This window comes from Anomalospiza imberbis, chromosome 19 (genome assembly GCF_031753505.1).
Source record: "Anomalospiza imberbis isolate Cuckoo-Finch-1a 21T00152 chromosome 19, ASM3175350v1, whole genome shotgun sequence".
In the NCBI taxonomy this organism is placed as follows: domain Eukaryota; kingdom Metazoa; phylum Chordata; class Aves; order Passeriformes; family Viduidae; genus Anomalospiza; species Anomalospiza imberbis.
The window spans coordinates 3,508,468-3,521,985 of record NC_089699.1 but is presented as its reverse complement, the minus strand read 5'-3'; the positions used below and the strand labels follow the sequence as shown (position 1 = coordinate 3,521,985).

General features: G+C 48.1%; 1 protein-coding gene across 2 annotated transcripts in view; it reads right to left on the bottom strand.

Annotated features, from left to right (window-relative positions):
- Positions 1-11,307: 11,307 nt before the first annotated feature.
- Positions 11,308-13,518, bottom strand: part of COX10 (cytochrome c oxidase assembly factor heme A:farnesyltransferase COX10) — a 98,631-nt gene continuing 96,420 nt past the window's right edge. For both annotated transcript variants that reach the window (XM_068210009.1, XM_068210010.1), the window contains exon 7: positions 11,308-13,258. In XM_068210009.1, the coding sequence (XP_068066110.1) occupies positions 12,816-13,258 (443 nt within the window). In that variant the 3' untranslated portion in view covers positions 11,308-12,815. The remainder of the gene's footprint in view (positions 13,259-13,518) is intronic.

Sequence of the window (13,518 nt, the reverse complement as noted above, 5' to 3'; positions counted from 1 at the left end):
ATTAAAGAGGACAGTTCCTGGCAATGCATGAATCACAGCTGTGGGCAGCAATCGTTCCATGCATGCCTCTCCTGCACCCAGGTTTAGTCACCTCTGCACTTGGTGTTTTGTACAATTCCAAACAGAAAATCTGCTGCCTCCACACATGGGTTGCTCCACTGCATGTTACTATGCCCATGAGCTAACAGGGAAACCCTTCAGATGGAATAATTCTTGTTCTTTACATCCACCACCACCAGCCAGGATAAGTGTCACAGAAAGTTTAGTTTAAGCCTTTAATATTTGTCAGCTGTCAGCCTTTAATATTAAAAAGCTGGATGGGCTTTTTAAGAAAAATAGCCCCAAGATAGATTTTACTGGAATTGTATCTTCAGCAGTTGGATGTCAGTAGTTTTCCCCTTAGGAATGGCAAATGGGTAAGTGATCAGAAGCAACATCCATGCAGAGCTACGTCAGGAGGAAGGCTGGGCTCTCCCTGGAACACAGAGTTTGGGAGAGAGAAGATTTGACCACTGGGCTGGGAACCAATTGTGGCTCCACCCTCCAGACTGACTCACTAGCAGCAGTGGGAGCCCGCACAGCTGCTTGGCAGAACACAGGTCACCTCAATTCCTGCTGCCATCTCAAGAGCAGGGCTCCAGCTGGGCTCAACACTTGCTCTTGGCTCCTGGAATTTGCTTAACATGCCCCAGGCAGCAGTTGTGGCAGAAGCATGTGTGCTGTGGCTGAGGATGGGGGCATAGGGCAAGAAAAATTTTGAAGAAACAGAGCTGGAAACAACCAGAAATGCCTAGTCTGGGCACAACCAGAAATGCACAGCTGGGTTTGCTCTGTGCCCTAGAATCAGAGCAGTGGTTGTCTTGCTGGCTGGTTAATCAATAACTAATTGAGCTGCATCAGTACAGTCTCCATATCCTGCTTCTTGATGATTATTGATAAGACGGCAGATGGCTCTGGGAAGGTGCAGCTCCTGACAAGAGGTCACGGTAGCACTTAGTGGAGCACTACCCAGCTCTGCAAAATGCACTTGTTAAAGCAGGGCAGAAAGCAGAGAACCCAGCAGGCCTTCAAGTCAAGATGATGGCTGCCCAGAGAAACTGTCAATGTCCCAATCCTGGAAGTGTTCAAGGTTGGATGGGGCTTGGAAAACCTGGTCTAGTGGAAGCTGTCCCTGCCTATGGCAAGGGGCTGTTTATGATGCTCTTTTAATGTCCTTTCCAATCCAAACTGTTCTGTGATTCTGTGATCAAATCCACAGTGAGGAGAGAGGAAGAGTGAGGTGTGTCGGCTCACCTCACCAACATCCACCCTGGGTGACTCTTCCCAGGCAATGTGTCCTACAGATGCAGCCATGTGCTTTCCAGCATTTTCTTGGACTCACACAAGGCAGCAGTTTCCAGGGCTTCTCCTGTCCTGTCTGGATGCCGAGTTTCACCTTATTGCTTTATCTCTTCCCAGTCAGAAAATCTGTATGTCCTTTTCGCAAATGTTATTTTTCTGACACTGAAGAGGCTATTTCTGAAATGCTCTGGAATGCTCCCTCTTCTGAAAGATGAAGGTTTCACACACAGCTCTTCAGAGATCTGCAGGAACAAGCCCTGATGGGGTGATAAATAGGAGCAGATACCCAAAATCAAGTCACTGTGCTCTTGGTCCCAATCCAGACAGGATGCAGTTTTCCTGACATGGTTAAAGTTCTGTTTTGAGAAAAGTAATTAACCATTTCATGTTGCTAATCAAGTGCATGCTCATGGGAAAATGAGTTACTCTAGGGCGTGTAACCCTGGAGTGCTCTGCTGTACAGTGACTTGGGCAGAGAGGAGGTGACCAGCCAACACCACCCACTTTTTGGGAACATACAGCACCCAGAACACTGAGGTGCAGGGCTTTGGTGTGAGACTTCTACGTTCCTCAACCATCCACATGTATCTATAATGGGATTTTGTCCTTATTGCAATACTCTGAGAAGGTCCCCAGCCACAGAACCATCTCAGCCCTCTCCCCCTTGCAGGGTCCCAGGAAGAGAAGTCCTGCACTTCTTTATTCCATTTTTCCCACCCTAAGAAATCCTTATTGCTGTCTCCTCCCTGTGCCTCTTCCACACATGTCCGGTGCAGTGCACCCTGTGCTGTTCCAGAGCACACAGTAGCTGAGGATCATTGATGGATACATCTTGTGTGTCTGTCAACAGCCTTCTCTCCACTGTTGCACACATCTGCTGGACTTGTCCTAATGTCACAATAGTGAGGTAAGAGCTGGGGGAAAGGCAGGACGACATTTGGGATTTTGTCCTGAAAAACACATGTGCTTTAACGCATAGAGGCGCAGCTTGCAGTGAGTGTTCTTGGATCAGGATTGCTGGGCCAGCAGGCAGTGGCCATCCCTGCTGGGGGAGACAGGCCATGAGGTGACTGTGGGTACCATCACTGGGACTCAAAACTCAGCCACTGGCAAGGCAAGTGCCCGGGGCTTTGTGCAACCTCTCTGCACCCAAGCCCAAGTGCCATATAATGCCTTAGAGCCCTCAGCTGTGGCTTTGTAACCCTACCACTGACCAAGGACATCCCAGGAACATCCTAGGGAGACCCCAGGGACATTGCTGCCTCTCACAGTGTCCTGCTGCGTTGTCCTGGGCACGCTCCCACCAGGGCCATGGGCAGCACTGCTGTACAGATGTAAGAGGAGATCTTGTTTCTCTTAACCTGAAACCATTTCCTTTCCCCCACTGCCCTCCCTCCCCTTGCCCCCTAATTCATCCCTGGGGTTTTAATATCTATTTCTACAAGTGCCATAAGCCAAATTTACTGCTAACATAACTGCACTGACTTCAATGGAGCAGAGCATTTAGGGTGCTCCAAGGAGGCGTAAGTAGGAGTGATGTGATGGAATTGAGTAAAGGAAAATATAGTCTGACTGTCAAGAAGAGTTTCCTACCAGTGAAATCTATCAACTGTGGAAGTTTCCCATGGGAAGGAGCAGAAACCAAGTTGCTGAAGTCATTTTAAACCAGCACAAGAGAATAGGAAATCAGCCCAGTAACTGGCCAGAAGGAAAGGAGGAATGACATCATGCTACTTCTCCGTCTCTAATTTCTGTGGCTGCATTGCTTTGTCCATGAAATTATCTTAACACAACTGGACTTCTCCTTCTTTTGGGTGATGCGATGGCCCTTGCTGCTTTGGAGAAGTTTCAGTTTCTCTGCCCTGGGTTAAATTCTGCCCTGGATTAAAGCAATAACCACTGCAGCCCCCATTAGTCTTTCTCTTATTTCTGCTGCTTGCAAACCCCTTCTGGGGTCTTCTCAGGCTTCTTCCCTGACTCACCTGAGCCTCTGGCTCCAATCCTGTACTTATTGAGCTGTAGAGAATGAACCAGCCATTGGGAATAGTGGGAGGGCTCATCCAGGCCAAAAATGCCATGTGGGGCTGTGGAAGGTACCAGACATGGAGTTGTAACTCCATGCTGCGGCCAAGCAGGAGAGACCCCACGGATGGAAATTTTCCTGCCTTCAGGGATTCTTCAGGTAGATTCCTTGTAGATAATTTGCTGGAAAATCATCAAGGAATGATTTTCATCACTACATATTTCCATCATTATATTTTTCATCATTCTGTATTTTCATCATAAAGGAATGATTTTCATCAGGGCACATAGGGAAATGCTGCTTTCCCCGGTGACCTCTGGTAGCCCCTGCCTGCCTAATTTGGGCTCCATGGATAAAACCAGGGCTGCAGATGCAGTGGCTGTGCCCTGCTACCACCCAGTGGCTCTGGCAACCTCTTGCCCACAGAACTTCCTAATGTATTTATAAATGACTTAACATTTGCTCACTGCCTCAGCAAAGCTCTAGTGCAAGCAACCTCCTACCTCACACAGTTTCCAGATAATTACAGATTAGAACCAGCTAATTTTTATTTTTGTAAAGTTGTCAGAGATCTATGTTTGTTATTATTGTCTCCTAGGTTGCCAGTTGCATAAATACATATGTAAAACCCCCTTTGATCTCTAAGTATAATGACACAGATTTATCAAATGTTTGCCTTTTTCTGTCTCTTTGAAAAGGCTGATTTATGGAGTGCAGTTCCTACCTCCCTTCCTCTCTTGAAATATGAAGTGTTTGTGATCGGCCAAGGTAATATTTAATATCCTGACAAGAATCCTTTGCACTTCCTAACAAATGAACTACAACCTAACCAAATGGTTCACATCTGTTTAGGCTCTTCTTTTTAACTAAACAAATTAGCATTAGAATACCTGGGAGGAACACAAGGTCCCTTTCTAGATGACAGAACACAGACAATTATTAGCAAGGGAATAACTGTACTGAAAGGAGCAGGCATGGACCTAGCAGATGTTTTCACATCTCCTGTAGTGTCCATGAATGACCTGCACCACAGTGGACACACTGCCACAGTCTTTTGAAGTGGGTGAAGAATCCATTCACAGTCGCCTTCTGAATGAAATTAAAGGCACCAGCCCCAGTGAGTTAAGTGTTCCATTTAAACCACTTCCAGCAAAGACAGGTTTTGCTGGGGGGGGTGGTTTCCCCCATAAATGGCTAAAATAAAGAGCATCACCCCACTCCTCCCCGCCCACAGACTCAGGATACTCAGGAGGCAACAGCTCTGGTTTTATTTCTGTTTTCACTAGTGCTTTCTCATCCAAAGAGCATCAAACCACCCAGCCTCATCACCCTTCCTTGCTGGAAAATAAGGTGTGATGGGTTATTTGGGGTTCAGGAGAACACAAGACACAAATTAACATCTGCAAAGTACAGTTGGGATTATTACAGCCTCCTACAGTCTGCACACGGGCAATTACAAGTTCACGCCCCTCCAACCACACGATGTCTTTCAAGCACCCTTATTCCCACTGGGGTCCCAAACACCTTTTAATCAGAGGTTCAGGAGAGGCTCTGGGGAGGAGGCGGGACAGGACGGGGTGAGACACGCTCTCCACTGAGCACTCAGTTAATTGGATTCAGCGCTGGAGGAGGTAGCCAAAGGAAACACACGTGTTATTAGGGCAAACACTCAGCTTTTATTGTAAATGTTTTGAAAAAGAAAACACTCTAAAGCTTCACAGAGATACTGCTATTAATATATCATCCAAATAACAAGTGATTAAAACCAAAAAGAGCTACTATGAAAATGTGGCTTTGCAGCAGTAGACCGCATGGGATGCAGCCGGGAAAATCATTATGAACAGACCAGCAGGGTGCAATTATAAATAAAAACAGTTCTGCAAAGACTACAAAAGCAGCAATAATCAGTCTGGTCTGTGGTTTAGTGAGGGCTACAGACACAATGGAAGGTGCTATTTATTTCCAGAGCCAGGGACACCGCTGGATGAAGGGATGCAACTTCGGGAGAAGTCAACAGAGGGAGTTCCCGCCACCGCGGCCGAGCGAGACTCGGCCCGCGCATCCCGGCAGCCGCGCGCCGTCCCTCTGCCCCTCTGTCCGACTGTCCCTCTGTCCGTCTGTCCAGCGCAGCCCCCTGTCTCCTGCAGTCCCCACCGTGAGAAAGGCACACAAGCGGCGGGCGGCTCTGGACCGTCTCCAGAGCCCTGAGCTCTGGAGTCCGCCGGCTCATTGTCATGGCTCCAGAGCAGAGGGCACCAAGGCTCGGGTCTGCAGGTACCTCGTTCAGCTGCACTTCTTCCAGCCTGGTGGCTCCTCACCTCACCCACGGGCACCTCCCAAACAGCCATGGAGCAACCCCTGCAGGCAGCCCAGCGATGCTGCTCCCGGCAGGAGCGTGGGACGCAGCGCGGGGGACTCCTGGGGACTAGACCTGCCAGCAGCAGTTACAGCACGGAGGACAGACTCCCTCCCACCCTAAAACAGAAGCGTTTGTCAGCTGGCAGCCCTGGAGGCACTGCCTGGCCTGGCCAAGGTCCATGGGGTCCTACAGGGTGGGGGCCGACCTACACCCTGTGCAGAGCTCTGAGCAGCATAGGGAAGAGATGGCATGGCAACATCTGCCTGCAGATGCTTCCACTACACTCTTCCCAATCCTCATTTTTGAAGTGAGGAGGGTTAATCAGCCTCACTCCCAACATATTGACAGCTCCTGCCAGTCCTTGCTCCCGTTGAAAGCCAAGTGCAATGCAACAACCAGGCCTGAGCAATCAGATGAGGGAGAAGAGACCTAAATAATATTCCTCTCTGCTGCTGGGCGACGATGTGGTCCCAGCCATCCTGCTACCCCTGGCATGCCTGGATTTCCCTTCGGTGCTGCTGGATGTGGTTCAGTGCAGGGACGGCTTTAGCAGCTCTGCAGAATGAATATCCATCCAAACCTTGGAATTCAGCTGATAAACTCAGGCTGCTCCTTTCCCCAGTCTGGATGCTGTCCAGCAGCTTCCCTGGAAGCTCTGCGGAAATGCCTTAATTACTTTATTTGCATCTCTGTTTCAATTTTAATTTGATATAGTGTCTCCTCTCCATGACAAAAAAAAAAAAAAAAACACCAAAAACAAAAACAAAAAAAAACAACACCCAAAAAAACCAACCAAAAAAAAACCCCAAACATCTCCCAGCCTTTCTCAGCAGCAAAAGTCTTGATCTTTCTCCTTGGTTAAAAAGCCAAAAGATGAGTCTCTGGGCCAGACACTTCTTTGCAAATGAGCTTTGAGTGCCGTGTGTCCAATCCTGCACCTGAAGAAGTTCAGTGCTGAAGCTTGTCCTGCCATGCTGGGAGATTCCCCGGCAGCATGGTCTGGTCTCTGTGCACCCTACCCGAAGGTATGACTCTTTCCCTCTTCTCCCTGCTTGCTTTATGGGTGAGGAAGATAGGCAAGATGTCCCCAGTCATCCCAGTTAGGGACAGTTTGGTCAGTGTGGGAGATCAGATCCCTGCTGTTTCCAACCCCCCAGGGCAATTCCCCAAAGTCTGCATTTCCCTTGAAGAACAGAGAGTCTGGCTATAACCACAGTTTTGAGGGGCACAGCCAATGTGCATTACAGAACACATTCCATGAAAAAAAAGTATGAAAAGGAATCTGTAATTACAATAGAAAGTGTTAAAAATGGGAGCAGGGGGCAGAAAGGACCACGGGATGCATCTGGGACAGCAAAGCCAGGGGAAAAACCTCAACTGCCAAATAGCCCCGGTCCTGAGGGCTGCCCACACTTTGGAGACACATGGAAACTTCTCTTTGGGTATCCCACTCACTCAGTGGGCAAGACTGAGTCAGGTGTCCTACAAAAGTGAGAATACAGGCATGAATTTAGAGCTGTTCCAGCACTAGTGGTGAGGGTCAGGCACTCTCCTTTCCAGCACCTTTTTCTGAGTCCTTGTGCTCTCCCAAAGCACATGCACCATGGCAGCAACTCCTCACCAGCTCCCCAGTACAGTCCATGCCCACCACATGCAAAGCATCTCTTAGGAAGGGTCAGCAATGCTCAAACAAGCATTTGGGAGCCACAGCCTTTCAGGCACCAGGAAAAACACCCAGCACCTTCCCAGAATGGTTTCATGCACCAACCTGAGCCCGCTGTCAAATCGTCAGTTCTCGCTCCAAGACCTGGGGGTGCCAGAACTGGTTAGGAACAGTAGAAAACATCTCCACATTGTGGGAAAACAGCTTGTTTTGCCAACTGTGTTCTGTGAAACACATGAACTGTACTTTGTTGAAACACTGTAAAGTAGCCTGAGATGCTGACCCAGGCTGGAAAATCTTCACCACAAACAGGTAAAGTCTGGAAGCAGAAAAGCAGAGGTGACTGACGATGATGTCAGACCCTTCACTAGAGCCCAGTGACAGCACAAGGAGCAGTGGCCATAAACTAAAACACAAGAAGTTCCACTTCAATATGAGAAAGAACTTACTTCCACTGAGGGTGGCAGAGCACTAGAACTCCCAGGGAAGGTGTGGAGTCTCCGTATCTGGAGACATTCCAATCCCACCTGGACATGTTTCTGTGTCAGCTGCTCTGGGTGACTCTGCCTTGGCAGGGCATAGAAGAAGATGATCTCCAGAGGTCCCTTCCAACCCCAGCTATTCTGGGATTCTGTGAACAGAAGGGTTCAGAAGGCAGCTCTGAAGCTCACTAGAACTCCTGTTCGAGCAGTAGAAGCCTTTTTCAGAGGGGACTAAAAAAATTCGAGGGAATCACCCAGAAGGGTACAGTCTGAGGGATCTCGGGGAGAAAAGTCATCACTGATGACACTTCTGAACTCCCAACACAGTTGTGGCCTTTGACTCCAAATTAACCCCATGCTGTTTGGGAGATGATGACCGTTAGAAGCAGACTCTGACTTATCCTGGGCGAGGCCAAGTACTGGACACATACCCCTGGGGGACAAGCCCTGCCCTGCAGCACTGACCTTGCCATGGTGGGAAGAAGGAATTGCAGCACCAAGAGGCAAATAATTGACTCAAGGTCCCATGGACAGCACAAGTGGCATCCTGCATCTCATGAGCCCTCACCAGGACTGGCTCTTGGCCTGGTTAAGAAATTCCATGACTCAAAATGCCATTGGGGACAGCCTGCAATGGACCATATAGAATTACCACCTCCAGCAGAGCTGCTTGCAGGAAACAGTGCTGATATCTCTGTTTTAATAGCAAAGTGTTCTGTAGACAGCCTGCATTTCCAAGAGGGAATATCTAATCATCTCTGGAGAGCAAGCAGCTCTCCAGAGCTTTCTATCTGTAATGATGATTTCTAACAGTATCACTGTTTCCATTCCTACTCTCCTGGGACTGTCAGAATTGAAAAGGACATGTGTTTTGTGTGAGCCTTAAAATGCTATGGCCTGGCTGAGTGGGAAATGCTGCTGGAGCCAGAAGAGTGTGAATGTGTGACTCTGCTGGGGCAGATTATATCAGAGATTGATACAGGAAGTGAGAAAAAAAAAAGCCCAGTGGGGGAAATGAGAAGGAAAAGTGCTGTGAGCACAGAGATTAGGTTTCTTCACTCATGCTGGAACAAAGAGCAGAGCGTTTTGTTCCAGCAACTGCCTACCGTGCTGGGATGCCTGCTGTGCTGGGATGCCTCCCTGGCAGGGGTACCAGGATGCCTGCTCTGCTGGGGTACCACACACAGCTCACACAAGGCATGGGACTCTTTGTGAACCTGAGAGCTCAGGGCAACTCCCAATCACACAGCTCTGCTCCCCACACCACCCTGCCAGGCCAGTGCTCTGCTCCGTGATCTGCTGAACATCAGGGCAAAGGAGAGAGGAGGGGACCCAGTCTCCCTGCAACTCCTCAAAGCCTTACCCAGGACTCACCTTGCAGGGCTGTTCAGAACAATGGGTGTGGGCTGACAGAGACATGAGCTGTTCCCTCTTCCAACAAGAAGTATCTCCATCCCTATTTTACAGGTGGAGTTCATTTCTTCTACAGAGATCTGGAAAGAATGAAAATCTCCTGAGCCTCAGGGCTACTGTTTTATCTACAAAACCACACAAAAGATTTAAAGTCCAAATAGACAAAACCCAGCTTCATCCTCTTGAGTCACTGGTTTAGATTCCTCCATGAGCTTCAGTGCAGGCTTCTGGCAATGCAGAGTTGCCTCCTGTGACAGTAACACCGAGATGGGACCCTCTCAGCTACCATCAGACCAAGGGCTGGGAGGGATACAGCACACCACTGCTATTTTTTTTTTTTTTTGCTACCACATAAAGAACAGATATTCCATGCCTGGGGGTCGGAACAAGATGGTCTTTAAGGCTTCTTTCAACCCAAACCATTCTGTGATTCTGCAGGACCAGTTCATAGGGAGTTCCTAAGTAACCAGCATAAAGAGTGACAACCATATTCAAGTCATCAAAATGGGATAAGGGAAAAACAACATTGCATTTCTATGCAGGAACTGCTGTTCCAGATTCAAGGAGCCCTCAAAGCCCAATTTTTGCAAAGCCCAGCACAGAAATGCAGAAAGCCCAGGTTTATCTCCTGTGCAAAGCCATCCCAGCAAGGCACCTAATGCACCTCACCTGCCTCCTCCCTTGCAGAATTTAGGCAGCAGTATCAGCAGTGCTGGAGGGGGGGATGGCTGGCATTAGTCCTCTCTGGGGGATCACAGGGACCACAAACATCCCTGGGCGATGGCAGACAGTTCAGAATTTTTCATTTATCATAGTGGCACCAGCAAAATCGAAAAAGAGACCTGAGAGCACCTACTGCAATATCCATCTCCTGCTAAGCCTTCACTTCACTGCACTTGTTTGCAAAGCACATGCAACAGCAAAATTTCCTAAAGACAGTAAAATGGCAGCATATGGACACCTGACACATGGCCAATGTGCAGCAGAGCTGAGAACAATTTCTAGGTAAAGAAAGTGTTTCTTTTAAAATAAGAAATTTAAATAAGATATTATCTTACATTTAAATTCCAGATACCCTGATTCTAAAGCCATGCTTTCTCTCAAGGCCAGACCCACTGGGTGTGGAGATGATGGTGCAGCCCAGTGACCTGCATTTTGCAGACATTCAGTGATTATTACAAAGCTCTCGTCCAGCCCTAAAACCCTGTGAATGATACACATTTTGGCCCAAGAAATTAAGATGACTGTCTTCAGAACACAACCACAGGCATGTCCTTGAGACCTTTAATCAGAATGGAATTCCTCAGCAGCACCCAGGAATTGCAGGCCATCTGAAGCCTGGCTCTATAATGACTTAGGAGAAACCCACAACCCTCCTGCCTCAGCACCACTTTCTGCCTCTGGGAGGAAAATCTGTGGTTTTTTTGTGAGCCATCTGCTCTTTTCAGGTTCGTCTCCCACCTAAAGGTTGATCAAATTCTTTGGTTTCGCACAAACCCCTTCCACTCACATGTAATTTATTTTCAGTGTGCTGCTTGCACAGTAAATCAGTATTTCACAAGCTGTCCTTACTCTTGCAGTGGTCAAGAACATTGCTGCTCTGAGAAGTGCCCCAAAACTACCAAATACCTTTGCAATTAACTGAACCCGACCAGAGTTTCAACAAGAAGTGAATAGTTTAGGACAGATTTGGAGCACTCGTCTCTTTTTGGACAGTATGCACTTTATTGAAGAGAAGACTGGATGCATTTTTAAAACAATTTCAGAAGTTGCACAGTTTCCATACAGTTCCACAAAGTGTCACCCACACTAACTTGAGCACAGCGGAGTCTGTCAGACAGTGAGGGAGCTCCATCTTGTCACCTGCAATCACTCAAGTCACCAAATCTTGCAGGTGGTCCTGCTCCTGCAAGCACCTCTGCCAGAAAACAGCAGTTATACCGTGTCACTCCTGATTTACACCAGCATAACTGAGACCAAGAGCCAGGCTTGGATCATGAGAGCAGCCAGGGAAGGTTTTATGTCAGTGTGACACACCTGTGGTGAAAGATTTGTGACGTTTCTTGAGGGGCTTTATTTGAGAACAAGCTCGAGACAGTGTCTTCCTTTTCAGGTATTGCTGGATCTTTGGATCAGTGCTCATCCTGCTGCCCAGTCCCTCTCCACATGGGAAAGAAATCTTGGCATGAAAACACATCAAGTCATAACACGCACTACCACAATAAACTATCACTGTCTCTGTCTGCCCCCGATGTTGCTGTGTTTGGGAGCACACCAGGAGGTCACAGACAGCTCCAGGCAAGATGAGGGTGAGCCACAGCTGAGCAGCACGATCAAAAGCATGTTAAACTGTGACCAGAAATGTTCTTCAGTGTATCATTTAACAGGGATAATGCACTCTTCTTGGGAGACCATCCACAGTAATTGCTTTGGAGAGACACTGGCTACATCAGCAAGTGAACCTTCTGTTAGATTAAAATCCCAAGCCCTTTTTCTGTAAAATACATTTCCTTACCTATTAATCACCCCCAAAGTGAAGCCTTTCTGAGCCACCACCCACACTGTGACATTAAACACAGCTCAAGCTCTTGATGCCAGTCGTGAGCTTGTCCAAGGATGCGGAGACTCAATGGGCTGGCATAAGACACATTAACACGGAAAAGCCTTACAACTACCCGGCTCTGGGATATGCTTCTCACCTCCTCCACATATCACAGCCTCTCTGCCATAAACAGTAACGGTGGTTTTTACCAGCTGAACATCTGACACACAGGGTTCAAACAATAATGACATAAAACCACACGGGAGTAAGAAGTTCCCTGTGATGGAAATACAGTAGAATGGCTCAGTGTGTCCAAGGGATATGATACAGGAGAGCTGTTTAAAGGCTTGTGTGTGTTGTGCTGAAAGACAGTTTTCTTCACTCCTTTAGCACTGTGCCAGGTGTATGAGACCTAAAAATCTACTGAGGTGAATGGGAACCTTGGGAAGAGCAGCTGATTAAAAAAAGCCCCCAAAACTGAGGGCTTTGGTGTAATACCGGTGCAGGGATGGCACAGATTCAGAGAAGAAGAGTTCACCCTCTCATGTGCTTCAAAGCTTAAATTAAAGGAAAGGGTTCTTGGGGAGAAGGGTGAGAAATCATTCATTGGTCACTTCCTGATGGCTTCACCAAGGCCGCCAGTGCTGATGGCAGCATGTGTGCTCATGTGACTTCCTAACTTAATTACCTCAACTACCCATGAGGACAGAGACCACGACTCACAGGGACTTAGGAAAGCCATCCCAAAGTGATGTGCTTCTGGCATAGGCTAAATCATAACCTGTGATGAGTTAAGGGGCCTAAGACCCTGAATGCTTTAAGCACTCCTGACTACTCCCTTTCAAAAGAAAATACAAAATTATCACATGAACAGGTCACTAGGCATAAATGATTCTTCTTCAAACAGATTCTAACAGATTCCCACAGGATTACCCCTTGCAATCACTAAAATATACTACCTTATATGTCACGAGGATGACAGGTATTGACATTTAAGGCAATCTAATTTCCATAGCCATGTCATGACTTCCCCCGCGTAGATCGCCTTTGTCTTCCTTCTCCAGGACCGATTTCTTGCAGGTGAACATGACAAGCAGCAGCATTGGCAAGTGCCACAAACTGCAGAAGAAGAGCTTCCTGGAGCTGCTGCGGTCAGCATCCCTGTAGAACCGAAAGCCGAGGTAGGAGATGTAGAGGTTGATAGGGAGTGAAATGATGGGGAAAGTCCACGTGGTGATGTTGAGGACAGGAGCCACCGTTGAGAGTCCAATTAAGGCCAAGCAGTGACGCAGAGCCACCCGCCTGCACAGCCCTGGGTGAGTGACAGACATCATACAGTATCCTCCTCGGGAGTAATCTTCCCGCAGACCCCAGCTCAGGGCATTGAAGTGAGGGAACTGCCAGGAATAGAGGATCCCTCCTAACAGTAATGCACCTGCAGAGGGAGAGAGAGCGTTAGACAGCCCCTGCAGGAAGTGCCACACACAGACCTCAGATGTCACACCCTGTTTGCAGGAGAGCAGTGCTACTCACCTGTGACACCAGTGACACTGCACACCGGTGGCACTGCTCTGTACAGGGACAGGGCAGCCCCATGAGATAAGAAACTCTGGTTTTCATGGCATTCACACAGGGTTGGAGCATGGTGGTTTATCTGGTTTTGGAGCACTTAATTTGAAAAGCATTTCAGCAAGT